The sequence below is a fragment of the Panthera leo genome, chromosome F3 (genome assembly GCF_018350215.1).
Source record: "Panthera leo isolate Ple1 chromosome F3, P.leo_Ple1_pat1.1, whole genome shotgun sequence".
Lineage (NCBI taxonomy): Eukaryota > Metazoa > Chordata > Mammalia > Carnivora > Felidae > Panthera > Panthera leo.
In genome coordinates, this window is record NC_056696.1 from 63,769,981 (window position 1) to 63,795,189 (window position 25,209).

General features: G+C 51.1%; 1 protein-coding gene across 4 annotated transcripts; it reads right to left on the bottom strand.

Annotated features, from left to right (window-relative positions):
• Window positions 1-429: 429 nt before the first annotated feature.
• PCP4L1 (Purkinje cell protein 4 like 1) lies at window positions 430-24,451 on the bottom strand. Of its 4 annotated transcripts, none has more exons than XM_042926020.1 (5): window positions 24,225-24,451; window positions 14,471-14,709; window positions 2,093-2,147; window positions 1,400-1,495; window positions 430-1,220 (listed from the first exon to the last, which is right to left on the bottom strand). In XM_042926020.1, the coding sequence occupies exons 2-5, from the start codon at window positions 14,603-14,605 to the stop codon at window positions 1,126-1,128; spliced, it is 381 nt and encodes a 126-aa protein (XP_042781954.1). In that variant the 5' UTR covers window positions 14,606-14,709; window positions 24,225-24,451; the 3' UTR covers window positions 430-1,125. The 4 variants fall into 4 exon arrangements, with proteins under 4 accessions (XP_042781954.1, XP_042781955.1, XP_042781958.1 ...); XM_042926021.1 differs by lacking the exon at window positions 24,225-24,451 and adding an exon at window positions 17,356-18,219; XM_042926024.1 differs by lacking the exon at window positions 14,471-14,709.
• Between the last annotated feature and the right edge of the window lie 758 nt (window positions 24,452-25,209).

Genomic DNA, 25,209 nt, shown 5'->3' on the forward strand with positions numbered 1-25,209 from the left:
GGTGGTCTCTCCTGAGCCAGAGCCTTCCTCTCCGGCCCCTAAGTTAGACACACAGTGGGAGGGAGGGGGGATGTGGGAGGGACAGCAAGGGTAGGTCACCCGGGGATGGGCAGCAAGGAAGGCTTGTTCTCCCAGGGATAGACCCCAAGTGCGCTCCCAGCCGGAAGGCGACAGGGAGGGAGGCGAGCACCCTGCAGGTGTGCACGGGGGTGGTGACAGCAGCAGAGAAAGAGCCGGTGTGGGCGGCGAATCAAGGTGAGGGCGAGGTCAGGCGGGGGAGGGGGGCTCAGTCTAATTGCTCAGGCAGCGTTGACTTCCTGTGCCACCGCGCCGCGTAATCCTTGCACCTTCTCCATCACCAACGCCCACGCCCCCAGGCCAGCTCAGGCTGGCACTCACATCCCCTCCAAGAAAAGACAGAAGCGGAGGTCGAATGACCCCACTGGAGGGTTTATTTTTTTCTTTAATCATCATTGAACATGCTAAAATCACACAGAGGGGCTATGTCACTTCCGCTCGGACTCCGCGGCGGGGTAGGTGGGGACTCCAAGGGTCACTTGGTTTGGCGGCCTTCAGGGATGGCCAGATGTGGGAGGTTAGAGGTAGGCAGGTTAGCAAAGTCCCGGAAACCCTTCATCTGGGTACACATCTCCCAGCAGTAGCTGAGTCTCCAGAAGGCCCCCCTCCCCCACGCTCCTGTCCTCTCCAGATCGGCTCTAGTCCCGTCTCCCTGCCCTTGACCCTGGGAACCCGCTCTGCCTCTGCCTCTTATGGTCGCAGACTGGATGATGAAGCGTCCCTTCCTGGGAACTCCTCTACTCGGCATGCAATAACATGGAAGGTGCTTGATTTGGGTCCCCCTGGGGGGGGGGGGCTCCAGTCCCCACTGTCACCCAGCTCCTAAGAGGGTGGGTGGATGCGGTGGCGCAGAAGGATGTGAGCGGCAAAACCCGTTACCTGAAGTGTGAATGTTGTAGCTGGCAGAACGGTGCTGGTGCCCCCCCCTCGGCGCCCTGCTCTGAAGGCTTTCCCCTCCCTCACACGCTGGCGGGGGCCCCTGTCTCAGCCTCAAAGCCTCTTGCCCCTCAACCTCACAGGCGAGGCACAGGTACCGACGAAGGAGGCTTATCCCGAGGAGAAACCGGCCCACCTCAGGCAGGTGGCTGCCAACTGGGTTCTCCATCTTCCCCATGTTCCTCGTGCTTCCACTGCGGCGATGGCTGGAGGGGGCAATCAGAGAAAATAATATCTAAGGGTCGAACTTGCCTCGACAAGAGGCGAGAGGGACACACAGGAGTGGGAACTGTGGAGGAGGGGAGAGAAGGGAGTGGGGGGAGGGCAAGCCTGGTTATTCAGGGGCTAGGATCCTTTTTCCTTTTCTGGAATCTCCGGAACTTGCCCTGAATGGCAAGGGCGGCCTTCTCTGTTTCTGGTGCTGTCAGATCAATATCAATCTCCTCTTCCTCCTCAGCCTTCTTGGCACTGTTGGCCTTCCCTGCAGGGGGTTGAGAGACTCATAAATGGGTACACGGGCATTGCCCCCGCCCCTTTCTCCAGGCCCCCAAATGCAGCGGTTAGGGTCCACTTCCTGCTGGGCTCTGTGGGGTTCTCCAGTCTTTGCTAGGACTAAGGAGGCCCGGTAAGTCTCCTGCAAACTTGAGTCAGGGGACGGAGGCTGAGAGCTCTCTCTAGCTACGTAGGAGCTTTGCTGCTCTTAGACCAAGATGGCAAATGTCTTCTGTCACCACTCATTCCTAAACCCCGCGCTTCACATCCAGAGCACGTTCACTGTCCCCAGCGTGTTCTCAATTTCTGATTGACACAGTGGCCCGATTACCTGGCGAGTTTCTTCCTCTCACAGTGCCTGTTTGCAAGCACTCCCGAGCCAGTTTCTAAAATCAAAGAGGCAAGGCCGGTAGGTTTACTTCTGAGGAAAAAGTGGAAGGAGTTCTAACCGAGTGCTTTGTTTCACTTATCCACGTTCCTATTCCGACTACGTCTGACTCTGGGAGCTTCCAGACTTACAGCCCTACCCGTCTTCATGTCCGTGTATCTACCCGCGCCACAGATTGCCTCGCCCAACCCCACTCACCCTTTTCCTCCGGGCCAGGTGCCTGGTTGGCTGCTGGGGACGTTTTGGTATTAAGCTGGAAAAGACAAATCAGAATGTTAGATATTCACAGAGGCACTAAGGTGCCATCCCCTCGGACTCCTTACCAACACTTTGACGTCCTCCTACCAAGCACTTTCCCCTAGGCTTTTGAAGAAGCAGGTCTCGAGATCGGAGGGAGGGAGAAAAGTCGTCAAAACTCGTTCAGCAAGTATTTATTGGCTCTGGGGAAGTCGCAGAGGACAAAACAGACTAGCTCTGTGCTCACGGGGTTTACATCCTAGTGCACAGATAGACCTACTATGCTAGTATGCTAGGTGGTCATAGGTGCTGTGTAGACAGAAGACAGGCAGAGGGGTAGTGAGGGCTGGGGTGGGAATGGAGAAAAAAAAGGTGTGCGCAGAGTGGTCGGGAAAATCCTCTCTGAAAGTAGCATTTGAGCCAAGAGCGGCAGGAGATCAGGGACCCTCCAGTGGCTGTGGAGTGGAAGTGAGATGAGCCGTCAAGAGGAGGGAAGCAAGAGAAAGGGGGGGTGGAGACAAGATCAGAGATAAACTGGGGTGGGTCGACCATGGGGGGGGACTTGGGAGCTTTTTTTTTAAATGTTTTATTTATTTATTTTGTGGGAGAGTGGGGGGAGGGGCAGACAGAGAGGGAGAGAGAGTCCCACGCGGTCAGCCCAGAGCCCTTAGGCGGGGTTCGATCCCACAAACTGGGAGATCACGGCCTGAGCCGAAATCAAGAGTCAGACGCTTAACTGACTGAGCCACCCAGGCACCCACGCCTTGGGAGCCTTCTTAAGGATTTTCACTTTTATAGGTGAGATGAGAAGGCACAAAGGGGCACGTGGGAGGAAGCAGGAAAACCTGGGGGGGGGGGTGGTTCCTGCAGAAAATGAGGCAAGAGATAGGGGTGGCTTGGGTCAGGGTGGTGAGGAGTTCGATCCCGGGTATATTTTCATGTTATGACCCAAGGGATCGGTTGATTGGATGAGTGGCCTTCTGAGAAAGGGGTCAAGGATGACTCCAGAGTGTGTGGCCTGAAGAAGTGAGGAAAACGGAGTTGTCATTTCCCACAGTGGAGAAGGTGGCAGGAGCAGCAGATTTTAGGAAAAGGGTCAGGAGCTTGTGTTCGGACAAGTCCAAGAGGTCTACTAATTACTCAAGTGGAGATTCTTCTACGAGCTGCTGGATGTCCAAGAGGAGGACCCGGCCCAGAGGTATAAATTGGGCAGTTGTTAAACATATGGGTGACATTTAAAGCCGTCAGGGGCGCCTGGGTGGCTCGGTCGCTTGAGCATCCGGCTTCGGCTCCGGTCACGATCTCACAGTTTGTGGGTTCGAGCCCCGCATCGGGCTCTGTGCCGACAGCTTAGAGCCTGGAGCCTGCTTCGAATTCCGTGTCTCCCTCTCTCTCTCCTTCAAAAATAAATAAAAACTTAAAAAAAATTTTTTTTTAAAGCTGTCAGACTGCATGAGAGCACCATCAGATAAAGAGAACACAGTCAAAGCCCGGGACATTCCAGTGATTTGAGGTTGTAGAACTAAGGAACAATCAGCAAGGGAAATTGAGAAGAAGTCAGGTAGGAGAAAAGCCGAGAGATTATAGTAATTTAGAAGGCCTGTGAAGAAACTATTTCACGAAGGAGAGAGTGATGAACCGTGTCCAATTCTGCAGGCCAGCGAAGTAAGATGAAGACGGGGGCTGACCCGGTGACCCCGACAGGAGGGTCACCGTGGAGGAAGGGAGCAGACGTCTGGTTATAGTGGGTTCGTGAAAGAAATGGAGGAGAGATTGAGGCAGCAAATGCAGAAGGCGTTGCAAAAAAATGGGGATGGGGGTGTGTGGTTTGAGGAGGATACAGCTCACGAGAAGATCTGCCCGAAGATGGCAGAAATGACAGAATGTTTGTGTTTTTATGAAAATAATTCAGTAGAGAAGGACGCACTACAGTATTGCAAGAGCCTCACTGCTGGAGAAGGAGAAAGGGGATGAGATCTGGTGCGTAAGTAGAGGCGGCCCTGAACAGGGGGTGAATGGAGGGAAGGCAGAGCTTACGGGTCCAGAGGCAACACATGGGAACATTTGTGAGGTCTCTTCTCATTGCTTCTGGGTTTTCTTTTTAAGTTTATTTATGTATTTATTGGAGAGAGAGAGAGAGAGAGAGAGAGAGAATCCCAAGCGGCTGATGGCTCACCCGACACGGGGCTCGATCTCACGAACTGCGAGATCATGACCTGAGCCAAAATCAAGAAACGGACACTTAACCAACCGAACCGTCCAGGTGCCTCTCATTGCGTCTGTTTTCGAAGTACAATAGGTAACGTGGTCATCATCCAAGAGGAGGAGGGAAGAGGTACTGAAGGAAGGAAGCAGGGAAAGAAGGTATGAGATACTCATCCAGGGAAGCAGGAAAGTGACTGAAGTAGGAAACAGTAACAGCATTGCTGGGAAGCACTGGGGCCCCTCCTAAGGCCAAGGACATGAATTTGAAATAAGATTAGTCAGCGATACGTGTGCTCTTCTCTGGCCTTTCTGCCCAGATGGAGAGTTAAATTCAAAATAATAGTAGTTCCCCTTCCTCAGAACTGTGTCACCGGGGCGGCTTCATCTGGACATTCCTATCGCAAGGTACAATTCATCTTGAGACAGAGGCATGCCTGTGGGCTCCTGGGCACCCTTGGAGTCTGTGGGCTCATTTCCAAATCGAATACCTGATATTTCCCAAAATACAGGAACCGAGTGCTTTCACGAAGGTTCTGTCATCTCATCCGTAGGATAACTCAGTGGAGTCTCCAGCATTATCCCTCATTTTAGCAAATGCAAACCTTTGCTGAATGACTGCCAGATAGAAGGGCTCTGCTTTAAGAGCGGATAGAAAGAACCCAGTGTATGACACGTAGATTATGCCATTTATACCCTATTTTGATGAATATTTATCAACCACTTACTGATGTTTGACTCTACGCCCTAATGGAGTATAGAAGAAACACAAGATCCATTTATTCAAGAAACGTATCACTGCCTAATACATGCCAAGCATCATTCTAGACACTGGGGATGAAGCGGTGAGCAAAATAAAGTTCCCGAACTCATTAAACACTTATGCCAGTTAGTGACATGTTCCAAGAAGGAAAATGAAGCGGCGTATCTAGGAAGGGCTCTCTGATGAGTGACATTTGAGCAGAAGTTTGAATGACACATAAAAACAAGCCATGTGAACGTGTGGGAGAGAAGCCTTCCAGGCGGATGAAACATCAGGTGGAAAGTCCCTGAGGCAGGTTTTGTGCCTTCTGTGTTCAAGGAAGAGTAAGAAAACCAGCATGGCTGGAGCCGAGTGAATGAGGGAGAGTGTAGAAGAAATGAAGCTGGGTGGGGAGCCAGAATATGAATATCTCTGGACCAGAGCCAAGGCTTTGTTTTTTTTTTTTTTGTTGTTTTTTTAGTTGATGGAAAGGCATTACAAAGTTCGGGGCACAGGGAACCATAGCCTGATATATTTTTAAAGAATCACTTTGCTGCTCAGAGAACAGACCCTAGAGAGGCAAGAGAGAAACCAGGGGAAAGAATTATGAGGACGATAAGCCAGTGAGTGGAGAAGCCAGATCATGGGGGTTTGGAATAGGGCTGGAGGTGATGAGAAGTATTCAGACTGGAGACAATTTTCATGGTAGGATCCATGGGACTTTTTGATGGATGTGTGTGTAACGATAGCTCTTTCAAAGAGCTCTGCTTTAAGAGCAGCAGAGAAATTTGGCGGAGGGTGGGGAAGAATGCGGAGTCGTGGGAGAGTGTTTCAGCAAGTGAGTTGAGAAGGAAAACTTGATGATGCAGAAGAGAGAGAGCATAGTCGCTAGAACAGTGCCTTGAACAGGCAAAAGGAAATGGACCTAGCACACAAGGAGAGGGGTTGGCCTCAGAGATATAGACAGTCCATCCATAATACAGGAATGAAGGCAACGAACATGGGTACGGAGGCAAGCAAGAGGGTACCTGTAATGGGACTGCGTGAAAGTTCTCTTCTGATTGCTCCTATTTCCTCGGTTAAACAAGAAGCACAGTTGTCAGCTAAGAGCGAAGAAGGGCCACAAAGCAGTAAAGGTTTGAGGAGAAAGGAGAAGGAGTGACATAATCACGTAAGAAAGTAAGAGAGCGAATAATGAGATGTGGTAGGGTCACCACGCAGCCCTAAGGGCCCACTTGAGGTTAACGGACATGGATTTTTTTTTTTTAATTTTTTTTTTTGACGTTTATTTATTTTTGAGACAGAGAGAGACAGAGCATGAACGGGGGAGGGGCAGAGAGAGGGAGACACAGAATCGGAAGCAGGCTCCAGGCTCCGAGCCATCAGCCCAGAGCCCGACGCGGGGCTCGAACTCACGGACCGCGAGATCGTGACCTGGGCTGAAGTCGGACGCTTAACCGACCGCGCCACCCAGGCGCCCCAATGGACACGGATTTAAAGTGAAACCAATTCAGATAGTTGTCCCCAGCTTCCAGGCTGAGTGAAGAGCACCCAAACGGTATTTACTGAGAACTTCCTAGGTGCCAAACATGATCTCATTGGATCCCCTGAAATTTCTGAGGAGTCATCCCTATTTCATAGTTGAGGAAACAGGCTTAGAGAAGTTAAAGGTCTTGTCCAAGGTCAACCCACACTGCTAGGAAACAGTGGAACTGGCTTTGGGACCCAGAGTGGCAGACTCCACGTTCAACCACCAGGCTCTGCTGTTTCCACAGGATGGAATATTGTCACACGCTGGCCCAAATATGCCATTATGCTAACAACGACCGAATCTGGGTGAAAAGCACATAGATGCACACTGAATTGTTCTTTCAACTCTGATAATTTTTTCTAATAAAAAGTTAGGGGGAAATAAGAAAATCATAATTTGAAGTAAAACAAAAATTACTAAGACATGTTTTAAAAGTAGGCTATCAATTGGTATGGTCCAATTTTTGTAAAAGATACAGACTGCTGGGGCGCCTGGGTGGCTCAGTCGGTTGAGCGTCCGACTTCGGCTCAGGTCATGATCTCACGGTACGTGGGTTCGAGCCCCGTGTTGGGCTCTGTGCTGATGGCTCGGAGCCTAGAGCCTGCTTCACATTCCGTGTCTCCCTCTCTCTGTCCCCTCCCCCACTCACACTCTGTCTCTTTCTCTCTCAAAAATAAAACATTAAAAAAATTTTTTTAAAAAGATATAGACTGTTTATCTATCTATCCATTTCAGTTTACAAATCTGAAAGAAGGGCTCCCGGCTGCCTCAGTTGAAAGAGCATGCAACTCTTGATCTCAGGGTCAGGAGTTCAAGCCCCACGATGGGTGTAGAGATTACTTAGAAATAAAATCTGAAAAAATTAAAAAATGATAATAGGGTGCCTGGGTGACTCAGTCAGTTATGTGTCTGACTCTTGATTTCGGCTCAGGTCATGATGCCAGGGTCGTGGGATTGAGCCCTGAATTAGATTCTGTGCTGGGTGTGGAACCTGCTTAAGATTGTCTCTCTCTCTCTCCCTCTGCCCCTCTCCTATTTGTGTTCCCTCTCTCCACCTGGGGGGTTCAGTTGGTCAAGCATCCGACTTCGGCTCAGGTCATGATCTCACTGCTTATGAGTTCAAGCCCTGTGTTGGGCTGTGTGCTGACAGCTCGGAGCCTGGAGCCTGCTTCGGATTCTGTGTCTCCCTCTTTCTCTACCGCTCCCCCCACTCATGCCCTGTCTCTCTCTCTGTCTCTCTCTCTCTCTCTCTCTCTCTCTCAAAAGATGAATAAATCCTTAAAAAATTTTAACAATAATGAATAAAAATCATAAAAATCTGGAAGAACATTCACAAAAGTGTTCCTGAAACTCTACAGAATTCCTGCTGGTTCCCCTTTCGTTTTGTTTTTAAGTTTATTTATTTATTTGAGAGAGAGAGAGCACAAGCAGGGGAGGGTCAGAGAGAGAGGGAGAGAGAATCCCAAGCAGGTTCAGTGCTGTCAACATGGAGGCAGACACAGGGCTCGAACCTGCAAACTGTGAGATCACGACCGGAGCCGAAATCAAGAGCCTGACACTTAACTGGCTGAGCCCCCAGGCGCCCCTGTTTTGTTTTGTTTTGTTTTTTAAGTAAGCTCCGTGTCCAACACGGGGCTTGAACTCAACTCACGACCCTGAGGTCAAGAGTCATGTGTTCTACTGACTGAGCCAGCCAGGGACTCCTTGGCTAGTCCCCCTTTGACCAAAAGAAAGGGCCCCTGAAAAGAAACGTTGTTTCTGAGACTCTTGGGGGACCAGCCAGTCACTGCTTTCTTTCCCCATGATCTTCCTGTGGTCAAATTTATTTTTCATTTCCGTATCTTTTTGCACACGATCGATATAATGGCCCAGTAGTCGCCTACGTGACACGTTGCCCTCTGGTACGCCGTCATCACGAGCGCTTCGTCCACACTGCAAAAGCAGGGCGGGGACGGTAACAGGATAAAGTCAATAGTCCAGGCAAGAGGGTCATGGGTCAAGAGGCGAGTGCATGACCTCCTAGTTCAAATCCTACTTTCTCGATCGCCAGCAAATTCCCGGCTCTGATCCTTGCTTTAACTGTTATCCCTCTGACTCTAAGCCTGTTCCCTTAGAGTTCTCTCACCCTAGCGCCTCCCCCTTTGGAGGACAGTCAGGGCCCAATGTTGAACATCTCTCCTCAGATGGCTAGCTCTTCCTCTACTGTGCTTCTCATCTTGGCTACTCTTGAACTTCCTCTGAGCGGGAATAAGTGTGGGGACAGACCCACACCGGCCACCGCTTCCCCCGTGCCCTGCCCTGCCTCAGTCTCTCCGGAGATGACCGACCCTGGGACGCGGGCCGTGGCTCAGCTGCTGTCTGGTCCCCCAGGGGTTCCCGGTGCGGCTTCAATTCATGAGGGGTCACCGGGGAGACCAGGAGAGGGTGTTTGCTCTAAGGAGGAGAAAGGCCCTATCACTCCCAACGCCCCCCTCGAACCTTCCGCTGAGAAGCAGGGTGCTGAGTCTCCCACCTCCTGGCCTCCTCCCTCGGCCCTTTCCAGCCAGTTCTCAAAACAGCCGCTCTGGACACTGGATTTCTCGACTTGGCTTTTTGGGATTTGCTGAGGTTGGGGGGTGGGGGCAGTTAGATCGCAGGTTGTCAGCTCCCACACTCCATACGGTACTCGGCCCTTTCCTGCTCCCTGGTCTCTGCCCCAACTCCCCTGTTTGTTCTCCAGAATCCCAGCAGTTTTTGATGAATCAAGGTCCTGCAAGCGGGCTGACTACCTGCATCTCAGATAAACCAGGGAGGCGTGGTGGGGAGGGGGAGGGGTCCACTCTGGGTGAACCAGAAACCACATGCTCTGTAAGAGTCCCTCTCCCAAGAACTCACATCTGCGAAGCCACAAGAGCTGTGACAGGTGAGCGTTTCTCAGCCTCTGCCCACCTCACATCCCGGCCAGGGATGCGCGACAAACTCTCGGGTGGTCTTCTCTTTCTTTCGATCCTGAGTTCTTCTGACCAGTAACGGCAATGAAATGGTTTAGCGAATCCTCTCCCTTACAGGACCCAGCAGGAGAACGAGGAGGAATCGAGGACCGCATCACGTCACCCTGCCTTACTGGTCATCACATATGTCATACCTACTCGGTGTCAGTCACCTTTCTACACACGTTATGAGCATGGACACGAGGGGTCTTATCACAGCCCTACCAGACGGCTATTGTTGCCCTTCTCATTTTACAGAGAAGGAAACTGAGGTCAAGAGAGTAACTTGCCTACGGTCACCCAGCTAAGAAGTAGCAAAGCCAGAACGTGGAGCCAGAGGGTCTGACTCCAGAGTCCAGGCTTTCGAACACCACGCTGTGAACACCACTCTCCCGTCTCTAGCCAAGGAAGGACAGTGGGAGGGAAAATCCTAATCATTCCCACAGGCAGCCAGAGTCAAGGTCAGTCTCTCAATCCACGGGCCCCAGCACTTTCTTCACGTACTCTCCACAGGGAACAAGGGAACAGTATCACGTCCTCCCATCGTGGGGAAATCTTTATTTTTTTTTTTTTAAGTTTATTTATTTTGAGGCGGGGAGACGCAGAGAGAGAGAATCCCAAGCAGGCTCTGCGCCGGCCAACACGGGGCTCGAACTCACGAAACGTGAGCTCGTGACCTGAGCTGAAATCAAGAGGTGGACGCCTAACCACTGAGCCACCCAGGCGCGTCACCCCGCCCCCCCCCCCTACTGTGGGGAAAGCTTACTACACAACCTGCTCCCAGAGCGTGTGTACTGACTCAGATTCCGGCCCTGCCGGTTGACCTGACCACCCCCATTCTGGCTCTTATCTCAGCGTGTGCTCTGTGGGCCACCTGACACACAGCAGACTGACCTCTGGGGGACAGCTATAACCCGACGTACGCTCTCTACTCGCGGTGACGCTGTGAAGCGGACGCTTCAGATGCCGAGAATTCCACGTGCGGGGCCATCGCCCTGGTTTCCGCCTCGAAGGACTCCCTCGCCTTCATTCAATCCGCGATTCTGTGTTTCCAGTGAGCTTAGAGCTGGGTTGGGCTCAGCCTCCGTGCCCACACCAGGACGAGATGTTTCTCACGTCTCAACACGCACCAAACGCTAATTAGCAACTGTGAGGCCATCAACTCTCGCCTTTCCCCAGAGGGTCCCACTTCTTTCCTTGCCTACCTCCCTGCACTCCTCTTCCCCTCACCTCTGGGCCTGACCTACTCCCAAGTTCCATTCTATCACGTTGGCGGTAGCTGCCAAGTTCCCCATGAGTATATTCTGGTTTCCTCTGCAGTTCAAAGTTGTGGGCCCTCCCTTCCCCTGGGGAAGGAGGAAAAGGAGAGGCCAGGCCTGTTAGCTTAGGGGTCTTGGGGCTCTGGGACTGCAGAGAGGATTCTGCCAAGGCAACAGCCTCCCTTTCCCAGTGTGATACCTCCTCCCGGGGCACTCATTAGCATTCAGATGAATCCCGATTCTTCCATTTAGCTTCCTCCTTTCTCCTTCTCGGGAGTCTTTACGATTAACTCCCCTCACTCTCTTATATATAAAGTCTCCCTGTCTTTAAAAAAGGGGTAAAAAAGACTTCCTCGAGCTGAATTCTTTTTTCAACTACCATTAGAGGGAAAAGCAGCAGGTCTAGGACCATGCCTGGAGGAACCCCAATACTCAAAGGTTAGAGGGATCTTTTCAACAAATACAAATATTGCAAAAAAAAAAAAAAAAAAACAAAAAACCGAAAAACAAAAAAAACCTCCATCTGTACCTTGTACTTCACACAAAAATTAACTCCAAGCACACATAAAACCTAAAACTGTAAGACTTCTAGAAGAGAATATAGGAAAAAAAATCTTTCCAACCTTGGGATAGGCAAACATTTCTTAGATATACCACAGGTAAAATCCATAAGAGAAAAAAATTATAAATTGGACTTCGTCAAAAGTAAGAACTGCTCTCTGAAGGGCGCCTGGGGGGCTCAGTGGGTTAAGCGTCTGACTTCAGCTCAGGTCATGATCTCACGGTTTGTGGATTCAAGTCCCCGGTCAGGCTCTGCGCTGACAGCTCAGAGCCTGGAGCCTGTTTCAGATTCTGTCTCCCTCTCTGTCTGCCCTTTGCCTGCTTGTGTTCTCTCTCTCTCTCTCTCTGTCTCTCAAAAATAAATAAATAAAACATTAAAACAAAAAAAGTAAGAACTGCTCTTAGAAAGACACTCCTAAGAGACTGAAGAGGCAAGGCACAGATTAGGAGAAAATGCCTGCAAATCACATGTCTGACAAACGCCTTATATCCCACATACATAAACAACTTTCAAATCTCGGTAACGTGAATGCAATTTGTAAACACGGGCAAGATATTTGGACGCCTTGCCAAAGAAGATACATGGGTGACAGATGAGCACAGGAGAGAAGATACATAACATCATTAGCCGTTTGGGGAATTCAAATTATAACCCCACCGAGGTACCATTACACGCCACTACTCTCGTGGTTTTTTCGTTTTGTTTGTTTGTTCTAACCACACGGCGTGCTGGCAAAGATCCAGAGTGCCTGGAACGCCGTCTACTGTTGCTGGGAACGCAAAAGGGCACGGCCACTTGGTGGTTTCTCAGGCACCGTCACTGCTGACCCCAGCAATCCCCCTCCTACGGATTTTTCCCAGTGAGATGAAAACCCCTACACGTACACCTGGAAATGAATGCCCGTAACAGCCCTACTTGTCATCACCAAAAACTGGAAGCCGCCCACATGTCCCTCACGTGGGGAAGGGATAAACAAAGCGTGGTCCGTCCGTGCGCTGCGATACTACTCGGCAGTTAAAAGAAGGCATAAGCCACTGATACAACGATATGCATGATGGATGAACCTCAAATTCATTAGGCTAGGGGGCGCCTGGCCGGCTCAGTCCATAGAGCGTGTGACTACTGATCTCACGGTCTTGTGTTCAAGTTGGGCGTAGAGCTCACTTAAAAAAAAAAAAAAAAAAAAAAAAAGCGTTAGGCTAAGTGAAAGAAGCCAGTCCCAAAAATCTACGTATACATAGTATGATTCTAACGATATGACATTTCTTGTAAGGGCAAAACTATAGGGAACATAGAAAGATCATGTCAGTGGCGGCTGAGGTCACGGGAGGGGTGGTGACAAAGGCGAAGGAGGGATCTGGGGATGATGAAACTGACCCGTATCTTGATTGTGGTGGTGGTTTCATGACCACATGTGTTTGTCAAGATTCACAGACCTACACACTGATAAGGGTCCATTTTACTACATAGAAATTTTATGTTAATGTCTTCAGTGTGGAAAAGGGTTAAGGGGAGGTCAAGAGGCTAACAACGACTGAGAAGGAGCACTTAGAAAGGCAGGGTAGTAGGGGGCACCTGGGTGGCTCGCTCGGTTAAGCGTCCGACTTCGGCTCAGGTCATGATGTCACGGTTCGTGGGTTCGAGTCCCGTGTCGGGCTCTATGCTGACGGCTCAGAGCCTGGAGCCTGCTTCGGATTCTGTGTCTCCCTCTCTCTCTGCCCCTCCCTGCTCGCATTCTGTCTCTCTCTCTCTCAAAAATAAATAAACATTAAAAAAAAAAAAAGGCAGGGTAGTAGGACAGACTGGGGGGAGGGGGTGGGCCTAGGGCCTCTCACGGCTCCCCTCTTCACAGCAGGGCTCTCTGAACACTTACTGTCTCCGTCTCCTCACCTTCCAGACTCTCCAACCCATTTCAACCCCTCCTCTGCCCCTCCTACTCCAGTGAAATGACTCTTCGGACAAGCAATGACTCTATGATACCAAGTCAATGCAAAGGTGCCAACTCCATTTGGCTTGACTTGAGGCATTCGACACGCAATCGTTTCGCCTTTCTCGACCCACATGCTTGCCCTGGCTCCTGGGACATCATGATTTTTCCTGGTTTTTCTCCTTCCTGGGCACTTCTGCCCAATGCTTAAGTATTGGAGACTCTCGAGGTTTGGAGCCAGACTCTCCTTCTGTTCTCTCTTCCTAGAGGATCATATCCGTACCTCTGACTTCAGTCATCATTTATGTACCGTCCCAGAGAATGGGGGTTGGCAGACTACAGTCTCCCTGACGAATCTGATCTGTAGCCTATTTGTGTAAATAAAGTTTTATAGCCACACCGATCGTTTACATGTTGTCTATGGCTCCTTGGCTCTGCATCAGCAGAGTTGAGTAGTTGCAACAGAGACCATATGGTCCACAGGGCCAAATACATTTAGTATCTGGCCCATTACAGAAAAAGTTTGCCATAGAACTGCAACAGATCTTTCTGCAATGATAGAAATGTTTTGTTTTTATTTATTTTTTATTTTTTTAAAAGGTTATTCATTTTTCAGAGACAGAGAGACAGAGCGTGAGCGGGGAAGGGGCAGAGAGAGAGGGAGAGGGAGACACAGAATCGGAAGCAGGCTCCAGGCTCCGAGCTGTCAGCACAGAGCCCGACGCGGGGCTCGAACCCACGGACGGTGAGATCGTGACCTGAGCTGAAGTCGGACGCTTAACCGACTGAGCCACCCGGGCGCCCCATGATAGAAATGTTTTAGATCTGTGCGGTCTGGTATACGGCATCCATGTGGCTGTTGAGTACTTATGTAATGTGGCCCGTGCAACCGAGGAATAAAATGTGTAACTTTATTTAATTCCTAAGTTAAGCGTTAGTTGTCAAGCGTTGGTTAACTTCAATAAGTTAAAGAGCGACAGGTGCCTAGTGGCTGCCATTCTGAACAGCCATTCTGAACGGCCACTGCCGACTCCGATGGACATCTCTGTCCCAGAGCCCTCCTGTGGGTTTCAAAACACCTCCACCCGATGGCCTCCAGAAACCTCAAGCTCTATGCATCTCAAACCGGACTCATAATCCTACTTACCCAACCTTGTCTTCTGCAAATATTCTCTATCTCATCCAGTTGCACAAGCCAGAAACCCGGAAATTGTCCCCGACGACTGTCCTTCTTTCCGTCACACTGTGTGTCCCATTCAGTATGAACGCCTGTTAACTTCATCTCCTAAGGATTTCTCACTCCCGTCACTTCTTTCCACCGCTGCTGCCCTAACGCACTTGCTTCCTAGGTGGGCCAGTGCAATAGCCCAAGCGGTTACCGATGGTCTTAGGATGAAGAATAGAATCATTACTGTGGTCAAAAGGCCCCTATATTATGCAGCCTCTGATTGCCTCAGTAACCTCATCTCTGGAACATACCTTATGCCTTCCTACCTCAGGACCTTGGCACAGGATTCTCTTATCTTTACTCCCTTATCTAATTAATTCCTGCTTATCCTTCAGAGCTCCCCTCAAGGGGTCCTTCTTCCGGGAGGCTCTTCTTGGCTACCCAGACTTGGCCAGGGCCCTCATTATGTTTGTTGTTGATGTATTTACTTTGAGAGCGAGAAAGAGAGAGAGAATCCCAAGCAGGCTCTGCACTGTGAGCCTGGAGCCTGACGCGGGGCTCAAACCCACGAACCGTGAGATCACGACCTGAGCTGAAATCAAGAGTTGGACGCCTGCCTGAGCCCCCCCAGGCACCCCTCATTATGTTTTAATCAGCGCCGAGGATTTCCTCTTGGTAGCACTTATCGCTCGTGTAACTAAATCATAATTTTGTGGTCAAATATCGAATGTACGTCCCCTCCATTTGGGTGTGAGTTCCTATGAGGTGGGGGCAGTGTCCACCTTAACTCACTACCGTACCCCCAGGGTCTAGCACAAGGCCTTTATGTACTCAGGATTTGTCGAATGAACGAAAGAGTTCCCACTGTGCTCTATTTGCCACCTCATCTGGATTTCTGAAATCAAATTTGTTTTCAGCTGGCTGAGGGCCTCCACTCTATAGCTAGTTCAGAGGCTGTTAAGAGTATCAGAAGCCAGGTCACTGCTCTTCCTCGCGTCGGTACGTCGTGCCTGAAAAGGAGTTGAGGACGAAGGAGAACCTGTCCGGAAGCGTACCTCCTATCGCCTGTTCGACAGCTACCGTGCATTTGGCTTCCCTTCCCCCACCCTCACCACCTACCAGATTCCACTGCCTCGAAAGCACAGTCCATATTTACCGCTTATTTCCGTGTCACGGTAACTGCAACCTAGGCCTTGCACAGAAGAGGTACCCGACAGATATTTATGTGAACTAAAAAGTTCTCCAGCCTCAAATTCCCGGAAGGAGTGCTATGGCACATTAGGTGGAGCTAGACAGATCTGGTTTCATATCCCGGGTCTGCACTGACGATCTTCAAATCCCAGTTCTGGGGCGCCTGGGTGGTTCGGTCGGTTGAGGGTCTGACTTCGGCTCAGGTCATGATCTCATGGCTCCTGGGTTCAAGCCCCACGTCGGGCTCTGTGCTGACGGCTCGGAGCCTGGAGCCCGCCTCGGTTTCTGGGTCTCCCTCTCTCTCTGCCCCTCCCCTACTTGCTCGCTCACTCGCGCCCTCTCTGGAAAAAAAGAAAAAAAAAAAATCCCAGTTCTGCCATTCCTAGCTGTGTGACATTGGGTAAATCGCTTAGCCTTGCTGTGCTCAGACCTCTCACCTGCAGAAAAGAGACAGTATCTGTTCTGAAGGGTGAAAAGAACTAGAGAAAATGTATGTAAAATGCCTAGCATGTATTAAAATAGTTAGTATTTTGAGGTAATATAATCCTGGGTTAAATACAAGAATAGGTCAAGTTACTGGGGAATTGCCTGGTTAAAGTCCTGGAATCAAAGACTAAAGTTGCTACAGAGTTTATCTTCCCTAAAGAGACCTGAAGGCCGAAGACTATGCCAGGATTGGTCTAAGGGGACTTGAGGCTTATTCTCCAACCACAGGACCTTCATGACAGAGCTCTTTTTACTCTAAACCAATGCTGGAAATCACAATCTCCATCTTCACAATGTTTGTCCCCAGAAATGCTGACGATGGCTCTAAACTCTGATAAAGGGCCCAACAATAGTCTGCGTGGACAGAAACTGTATTCCGTGCAGCAGCCGCCCAGGTCTGCAGTCCTGGAGACTCCTGGAGCCACTCCCGGGTACACAGGAAAGGGGTCCTATACGGCACCTCCGTAAGTGTTCACGTTTCATTTCAAAATTTTTTTTAACATTTGTTTATTTTTGAGAGACAGAGACAGAGCATTAGCAGGGTGGGGGCGGAGAGAGAGGGAGACCCAGAATCCGAAGCAGGCTCCAGGCTCCGAGCTTGTCAGCACAGAGCCCGACGCGGGGCTCGAACTCACAAACCGGGGGATCATGATCTGAGCCGAAAAGCTGGACGCTTAACCGTTTAACCAACCGAGCCTTCCAGGTGCCCCTGTTCACGTTTCATTTCAAAGAACTCTAGGGGCGCCTGGGTGGCTCAGTCAGTTAAGCATCAGTCTCTTGATTTGGGCTCAGGACATGATCTTCTAGTTCGTGGGTTTGAGCCCCGTGTTGGGCTCTGCACTGACTGTGCGGAGCCTGCTTGGGATTTTCTCTTTCTCTCTCTCTCTCTCTCTCTCTCTCTCTCTCTCTCTCTCCCTCTCCGCCCCTACCCTGCTTATATGTGCACGCACACACTCCCTCTCTCAAAAATAAATAAATACACTTAAAAAAAAAAAACAAACCTCTAAGACACAGACACGCATTTTATTTTTTGAATCCAAACGATGATTGTGCAAATCTGTTCATTGCAAATCTGCTCAATCAGAAGGATGGCTTGTTAGCATTGTCTTGGCAAAACGCCTGAGAACAGTCAAACTGGTGGTGACTTAAGTGCCGTTTCCCTCCTGCCACCACTGGGGAATAGGTACCTTATCACTTTAGGCCTGACTCCCTCTGCCTCCTTCAAGGGCTGCGTTTCTTCCTTTCTTTGTCTTCTTCATCTGTAATGGTGTTGCCACGGCAACCACTGTCACCAGAATAGGCAAGACAGTGTCACCCCCTCTGCTCCGAGCAGCAAGTTAGAGCCAACCTTGGAGAAGGTAAACTACCCACATTTCCCCGCACTCCTCTTCCCCCTGGGCTCTTGAAAGAGGTTGTTCGGGCGGCAACAGAAGGAACAAAGGAGGACCTCACCATACCTGGATTTGCATGATCCGGATGGGATGCTTTGCACATGAAAACACATCATCTACACATTCTCGTGCTGCTGGAATCACAGAGTTCAGATGAAGAAGCACAGGGACTCAGCGTCCCGCCCTACAGCCCAGGGCAGGAAGCCTCAAAAGGGCCTGAATCGTCAAACTCCGAAACAGGAGCCCCCAAAAGACCCCAACCCCTTCCTTGGTTTGGTAGAGACATAAATCCCCGGCTCCGTAAGCTCCCCGCCTGCGTTAGAGGTGCAGAAAGGGACGGGAGACAGGAGTTCGTGCAGCTGCTTCCAAGTGGTGACAAAGAGGGTCCCCAGGGACCCTTGCACCCCTGCTGACGTATCTTCCCCCAATGCTAGATGAAGGTCGCTGCCGAAGGACTTCAGAGAGGCCCGTGGGATGTCCGGGTGCCTCTGCGAGACCCTAGCCTGCTGTTGGGAGCACTGTTGGAACCGGTTCAATTCCTTCAGTGCAGCAACCAGCTGCAGTCTTCAAACAGCCTCTGAAAGACTCGTTCAAGGTCACCCTCAAGATAACAACAGAAGGAGAACTGGGAATTCTTACTTCAGGTCCTACACACACACATTCTTCTCCTCATATAAGGAATGTGAGCCAAATATCCTGGAACCCAGATGCCTCTTAAAACAGGAACTGGACCTGAGCGTTCGGAGCTCCCGAGCACCCCCCCACTCTGCCCCCTCCCCCCGGCCCCTCAGACACCCCAGCCCTGCTGCCTGGAATAGCATACCCCCCACCGGAGCCAGAGGCAGAACTCCTCGGGCCAGGCTAGCTCATGGCACGCGGTGAGTCAACAGCCCCGCCGTCCCCCCAGCATGGGCTGCCACAGTTTAATGAGCGGTTCTTTGCGGTGCCCTGCACACAGCTTGGAGCTGTGCCTTCTACCCCACACTGAGGGTAGGGGTGGGGGAGAGCGAGCAGCGCCAGGCATCATTTATTACTACAATCTTCAATGTGCATCCCACCCATGGCGTTAATGTCCCAAAATAAACGTATTAATCCCCCCACAGCCTACAAAGCAAACACTCAGCTGGAGGGCTTTGTGTGGGAGGGAGGCAGCACCAAGGACAACAGAGTGGGAAATGGCACCTCTTTCCCTGGGGTGGGGGGGGGCGCTGCTGGGAAACCCAGGTGGGCATGCCTTCAGGAGTCAGCCTAGAACGAAGCAATAACGAGGCTTCAAGGAGGAGAATGTGACAAGGTCCAGGATTTGGGGCACCTGCTCATGGGCACCCGCAGGGATGCAGAGCTCTTGGAAAAAGTGGTTTGGGATCTGTTTCCGACTTGGCTTACTCCCTCGGGTAAAACAATTCTGGGGCAAGTCAAGGCATTTTGAGCAGCCGGTCTGGAGCATGGATTTAGAAAAGCACGCGCTTCGGATCCTGGAATCCTAGTAGGCTGCTAACACTTACTTTGCAGGTCTAACACATTCTTCTTTCCCCCTTCGTAGACTTTTCCTCCCAAAGCCTTTGTACTACTCTTCTTGGAAGTCAAGTGGCCCAAATGAAAGGGCCCTTGTTTGGTTAGCAGGTACACCGATTTTATCGCGAGATCTTTTGTCCTGCACTGGGCCCTCCAAGTCGAAACTTCACCGGACGTCAGAGAACTGCTCTCGTTTCTTTCTTTTCCGACAGAAAACCGCTCCTTCTGGCCCTTGATGCTCTGCAGTTCCGGGGATCGATGATGGACACCGGAAACTAAGAACCCAGGAAAAGGGGGCCTCCAGGTTTCCCCTCACCGTCTCTCCTGTTAGCTTGCCTGAGCCACTTGAGCACATTCACTGCACCCATTTTCAGGGCGACTGCACATCCTGCATTAGGGGCAGTAGTTGCCCTGCCTAGTATCCTACCAAAATGTACCCTGTCGATAAATATTATCTCCCGTGGATCTCTCGTCTCCCTCTACCCTCCTGCTCAGCAGGTATTAAATCACATTGCTTAGATTTCCTGTAGAAAGTACTTGGGACCTATTCCTTAAAGGTTGCATATAAATCACGGCATTCTATGCTCGCTGGGGTAACATATTAAAGGGCTCATATGGAAAGTTCTTTTGGAATGAGCAGTCTGTGCCCTAGTCTTCGTTGTAGTGTTGTGTACACTTAGCTCAGCTTTGGGCCTCAGTTTCCTCATTTCTAAGATAGGAAGATGGGATCAGATGATCTTTAGGGCTTCTTAACATATCTAAAATCATATCACTAAAACGTTTGGACGGGGACGCCTGGGTGGCTCAGTCGGGTAAGCATCTGACTGTTGACCTCAGCTCAGGTCTTGCTCTCAGGGTTGTGAGTTCAAGTGCTGGGCTCCACACTGGGCATGAAGCCTAGTTACAAAAATGTTTTTTAAATAATACAATGTTTGGTTATTTGAGATTTTCTTGGTGAAAGATATATCTGTATTTCTATCTTGAAGAATTTTTGCAAACCAAGCTTCTTTCTTTCTTTCTTTCTTTCTTTCTTTCTTTCTTTCTTTCTTTCTTTCTTTCTTTCTTTCTTTCTTAAGTTCATTTATTTTGAGAGAGAATCCCAAACAAGTTCTGTGCGGTCAGTGTGGAGCCCAACACAGGGCTTGAACGCACAAACTGTGAGATCATGACCTGAGCCAAAATCAAGAGTCAGCCACTCAACCAACCAAGCCACCCGCGCACCCAAAATTTTTTTCCATGAGAAAAGAAACTCATGAAGGGCAATTTGGGACTATAGAGAAACAGGAAACAGGGAGAGGCATTCATAGAACCACTGCTCTGAAAGGACAATTACTCACCTGACCCTTCTTCCTCTTCTTCCCCTTCAACCCTATCTCCATCACTTGCATTCCTGAAGACCCTCCACAGACCGACAGGAAAGATGCTTCAGGTTTGCATATTTCAACTCCAGCCACATTGCTAATGGGCGCCTGCCCTTATAGAGCCGTGACATTCTACGATGCAACAGACCACAGCTGCGGCTTAGGAAAAACAGTCGTCCCAATTCCTGGCTAGGAGATAACAGTCATCCACTTTTACCAGCGAGAGGCTCCCACTCAAGCAGCTAAAGCCAACGACCTGGATGGGTGACTGAGAAAGCAAGTTCTGGAACCAAGTTCTGATTTCCCTCGCTTTGGAAGACAGATTATTTTCAGAGGTGGAGGGCATTCCAATATTAAGTAGCTAGCCCTTCTGTTTTATATGTCCAATAGAACCGTAATAATTATAATAAAATACCGAAGGGAGAGGGAAACTTGGATTTCCTCCAAGTCCCTTCCAGGTTCCCTAACAACTGGCTCACAGAAGACAACAGAATGGTATAGGCCTGCCCAAGCTTCCGTTGTGGGGAAGGTTGCAGACTCTGACAGATATGCGCACGAACGAGAACGTGATCTCCCAAATGCGATATCCCATTGCCAGTACCTAAGACGAGAGCCAGCAGGAGGATAAAGGAGGGAGTACCAGTTCTGAGCTCTCTCCTAGCGAGGTTTAACGGATTTTTGGCCCCTGCCAGCCAAAACACAAGACAGACATTGTGAGCACAGTTCCCAGGCACCGACGACCCCCGTTTCAACAGAAGGACGGCCAGACCAAGGGATCGCACCAGCTGGGCCCCTCACAGTTGAAAAATGCGACAGGATCACAGGAGAACTTGCATCTGTGCTGTAAGCAGCCGGCTACACCGTAGGAGTGTCACGAGGGGTTATGGGACAGAGCCCCCGGGGACGGCGTGCATCTCCCATTCCCATCCTTCGTTGAAACCAGCGAAAAGTTATGAAACGACAAGAGATAGACCGTGATTCACAGCAATCAAGTCCTGCCTGCAGCTGTGAATACAGCAAGCTGAAGCTGAGTCCCCTGCAGCTCCCCTGCGCGTGGACACACACACACACACACACACGTGTACGTTTATGGGGAAATGCTCTGCTGCAGTACTGAGGGACAGCAAACAGCCATGGAGGCAAAGAGGAGCTGGAGATCGTCCCCAGCAGCCCCACCGGAACCCCTGCTCCTTGGTTGCACTACGTCTGAAGACTGCTCTCCGGTTTTGGTTCTTCAGTTGAAATGGGAATCTCGTAAGGAGATCCCAAATCCTCTCGTTTCAGGCAGTTTCTCTGAAGCAAGAAAATAAACAGGTGGTGTGTGTGTGTGTGGGGGGGGGTGAAGCTTATATAAGATTTAGGGTGCACGGGGCTTTCCTGGGCAGCCCGAGGTGGAGAGCCTTGGGGCTGCCCAGGGAGAGGTGGAGAGGTTTGGCGTCTCCCTGGAGCTCCAGAGCCCTGGGCAATACTTCTGCTTTTTATCGTGTTTTTTTTTTTTTTTTTTTTTTTCCTACCAGAGGAAGAAAACAGGCCGGGTCTTGGCCTCTCAGGGAGCAGAGACCCCTTGGGGATCTGGTTCAGAAAGAGCTAGTCTCTGCGTAGACCCAGGTGGCTGCTTCTGGATTTTATAAATACTCATCCCTGAAGCCAGGCTCAGCTCCATATTAGAAGGCAGCCTTGAGAACTAAATTGCTAGTTAGAACCAGTTCACTCTGACGGCCTGGGCACCCCTGCGCACGCAGACAGCTAGTCCCCATCCGAGGATCCTACAGTCATCATTCTACCGAGCGAGCTCCTGAGTGAGGCTAGCCAAGTTCCGCCACGAAGTCAAGGCTTGACTTTCCCCTCACACACCAAACGGTCTTCCTGGTCACCGAAACAGCTTCATCCCTCCACCAAATGCCACCCTAAATGCCAGCCCCTGTAGCGTGCCCTACAGACAGTCTGTGCACTTCCCCCCCCCCCCCAAAGCACAGGCTAACCACACATATTCACGCTGGCATAGCCTTCAGGTCACAATCTCCCAGGGGGCGGCTTGAATTGCAACTTTCAGATTTAGAAACACTAGAGGGGGCCTTGAACTCCAGAGCTCACTGAAAAGAGGGCAAAGGAAACCTCTCTTCTCATATCAGGGCTGCTCACATTAGAAGCAAGAGGAAAGGGGACGCCTGGGTGGCTCAGTCGGTTAAGCATCTGACTTTGGCTCAGGTCGTGATGTCACGGTTCATGGGTTCGAGTCCAGTGCTGACAGCTCAGAGCCTGGAGCCTGCTTTGGATTCTGCGTCTCTATTCGCTCTCTGCCCCTCCCCTGCTTGCTTGTGCGCTCTCACTCAAAAATAACTATTTTTTTAAATGTTAAAAAAAAAAAAAAGAAAGAAAGAAGTGGAAAGAAGATTGAACCATTTTTCTTTCCTTCTCTTTCTGAAAGGCTGCCCTGGTCACAGTCACAACTAGGTGAGGGACTTGAAGCCACTTTGGTTCATCTGCAGCCCCCAGACTAGCTGAATTTTCCAGGATAAACTCAGTGGACATAGCAACCAACACAACACAGCCGTGGGCACTAATTGGTTCCCTGGACGACAACTCTTAGTAGAGCTCCTACTAGAGATAAAGATCTAAATTGAGACCTAGGTTCCAGGGTCCTGTCCCCTCACTAACCTGGTATTCTTGAGAATTCTCACGCTCATTTTCTGTAATATTCCAAAACAGAAACGGGGAGACAGTAACGATAGATAGCTAATGTGGATTGAGTACCTCCTCTGTGCCACTGTTCTAAGTCTTTTGCATATTATTATCTCATTTAATCACTTGAACGATCCGTATTGCCCCAATTTTACAGATCAAACGAAGCAGAGAAAGATCTAGTAACCTGCCTAAGACCACATAGCTAGGAAGTCGTAGGGCTGGGCCCTGGCATGTGGCTGAGACGCCAGATTTATCACAAGATCCTGGGTACTAGGAAAGGGGGGTGCAGAGGGCAAGCTTGCGGTGCTACTTAGCCCATACTGACTTCACTTGGGAAGGGAGATCCTGGTTTTTGGATCCTCCAAATGCATTCAAACAATGGGAGAGGTCTTTCCAAGTCTCTGCTTTGACCCCCACCTAGGGACAGTGTCCTTGGAAAAGAGAAAATCCCAGTTGATGGACTGGCTCTGTCTCAGATGGATGCCACGGAGCCAGCCAGAAAGACCTAGGCTGTAACAAACACTGCAGAGGGAGACCTCTCCGGAAGGGGACGTGGCTCCAGGAGTGGACATGCCCCCACAACAGGCGCTTCTGAATAGCAGCACCGGTCCCTCCAATGGTTGGCTCCCGTCTGAATGGGGGGGGGCGGGGGGGATGCCACCTTCCCCAAAGGGGGGAGGTGACGCCCACAGGGGGCGAGGGCTGGGGTTGTGGCTGAATGCTACCTAAGGAGCGAGTGCAGCACAGCCTGGAGAAGGAGGGTACAGGCGAGCCTTTCTCTCCGAAGTCCGGGGAGTGCAGGGAAGCCCGAGTGGCCTCGCAGCGCTAAGACAGATGCAGAGAGCGGTATCCCGAGGAGGCGACTTATCACCTGAGACCGCAGTCTCCCCCCCCCCCCCCCGCCCCCTCATCAAAAGCTCCATCCAACGCGCCGGGCTGAAAGCCTCCGTCTTGCAGTCGCTTCCCAGCGCCCGGGGCGGGAGCTTCCCCGGAGGGGCCGTGGGGCGCCCCCGGAGGGCTCGGGGACTCGGGGCTGCCGCGCCCTCCCTCGCTCCCGGGTTCCCGCGCCGCGGCCTCCCCGCCGCAGGCTCGCCCGGAGCTCACCTCGCTCATCGCGGCGGCCGGACGGGGCGCGGCACGTGCAGCAGAGGCGAGGGGCCCTCGGGGCTGCGCGGGCGACGGCCGCGGGTGGCGGGGCTCGGAGGCGGGAGCCCCGGCCGACGAGCGGAGCAGAGGCTGGTGTGGGGAGTGGCGGGGGCCGCTGCTCCGGAACCCGCACCTCGGCTCTCGGCGACCGGCTCCCCGCCGCCCGGTCCCCTCCCGACCCCGTCCTGTCGGAGCCGCTCCGCGCGCCTCCGCCGGGCGCTCCTTTTATAGTCGGCGCCGCACCCGCCTCCGGCCCGACCAATAGGAGCGCCTCCTGCCGCAGAGTGACGGCGCGGCGCATCCAATGGTGGCGGGCCCAGCGGTCTGCTGCATTTCCAAACTAGGGTAAGAAGGTCCGAGAGCGGGAAGGAGGGGGAGACCGTCGGGGGAAGAGAGCGCGGCAAGTGAAGTCGCGAGAGCAAAGAAGGAGGGAGAGGAGGGAGTGGTACACGAGGGAGGGGAGGAGGGAGAGGGAAGGAAGGAGTGCGGGAGTTCGAGACAGCGGAGAAAGAACTGGAAGGAAATCAAGAGGGTATCCGAATGAAAGGGGTAAAGCCGAGAGTTGTTGCAGATTAAGATTTAGTCGTAGGACGGCAGTCTGATTAAGAAAAGGGAACAAAGGAGGAAGAGAGGGAGAGATAGAGAGGAGGGAGGAGAGACTCAGAGACAGAAGCAAGCGGACCGGATTCCATGGCAAAGAGCTGGGAAATTGTGAAGTGCCTGTTTGAGAATATTCTAGATCTTAGGAGTAGAAAGACAGTTTACGATTCACCTGTCTTACCTCCCATATAATGCAAAAAAAGAAAAAAGAAAAAAGGTCCCTTAAGCATCCACTTGAATAGGTAATGAGCTCCCCAGCAGAGTGAATTTACAACTGCTTATTCATTCAGTCTCAGTCTGACGATGTGCCCTCCACTGTATCAGGCATGATGCTGAGAGCATT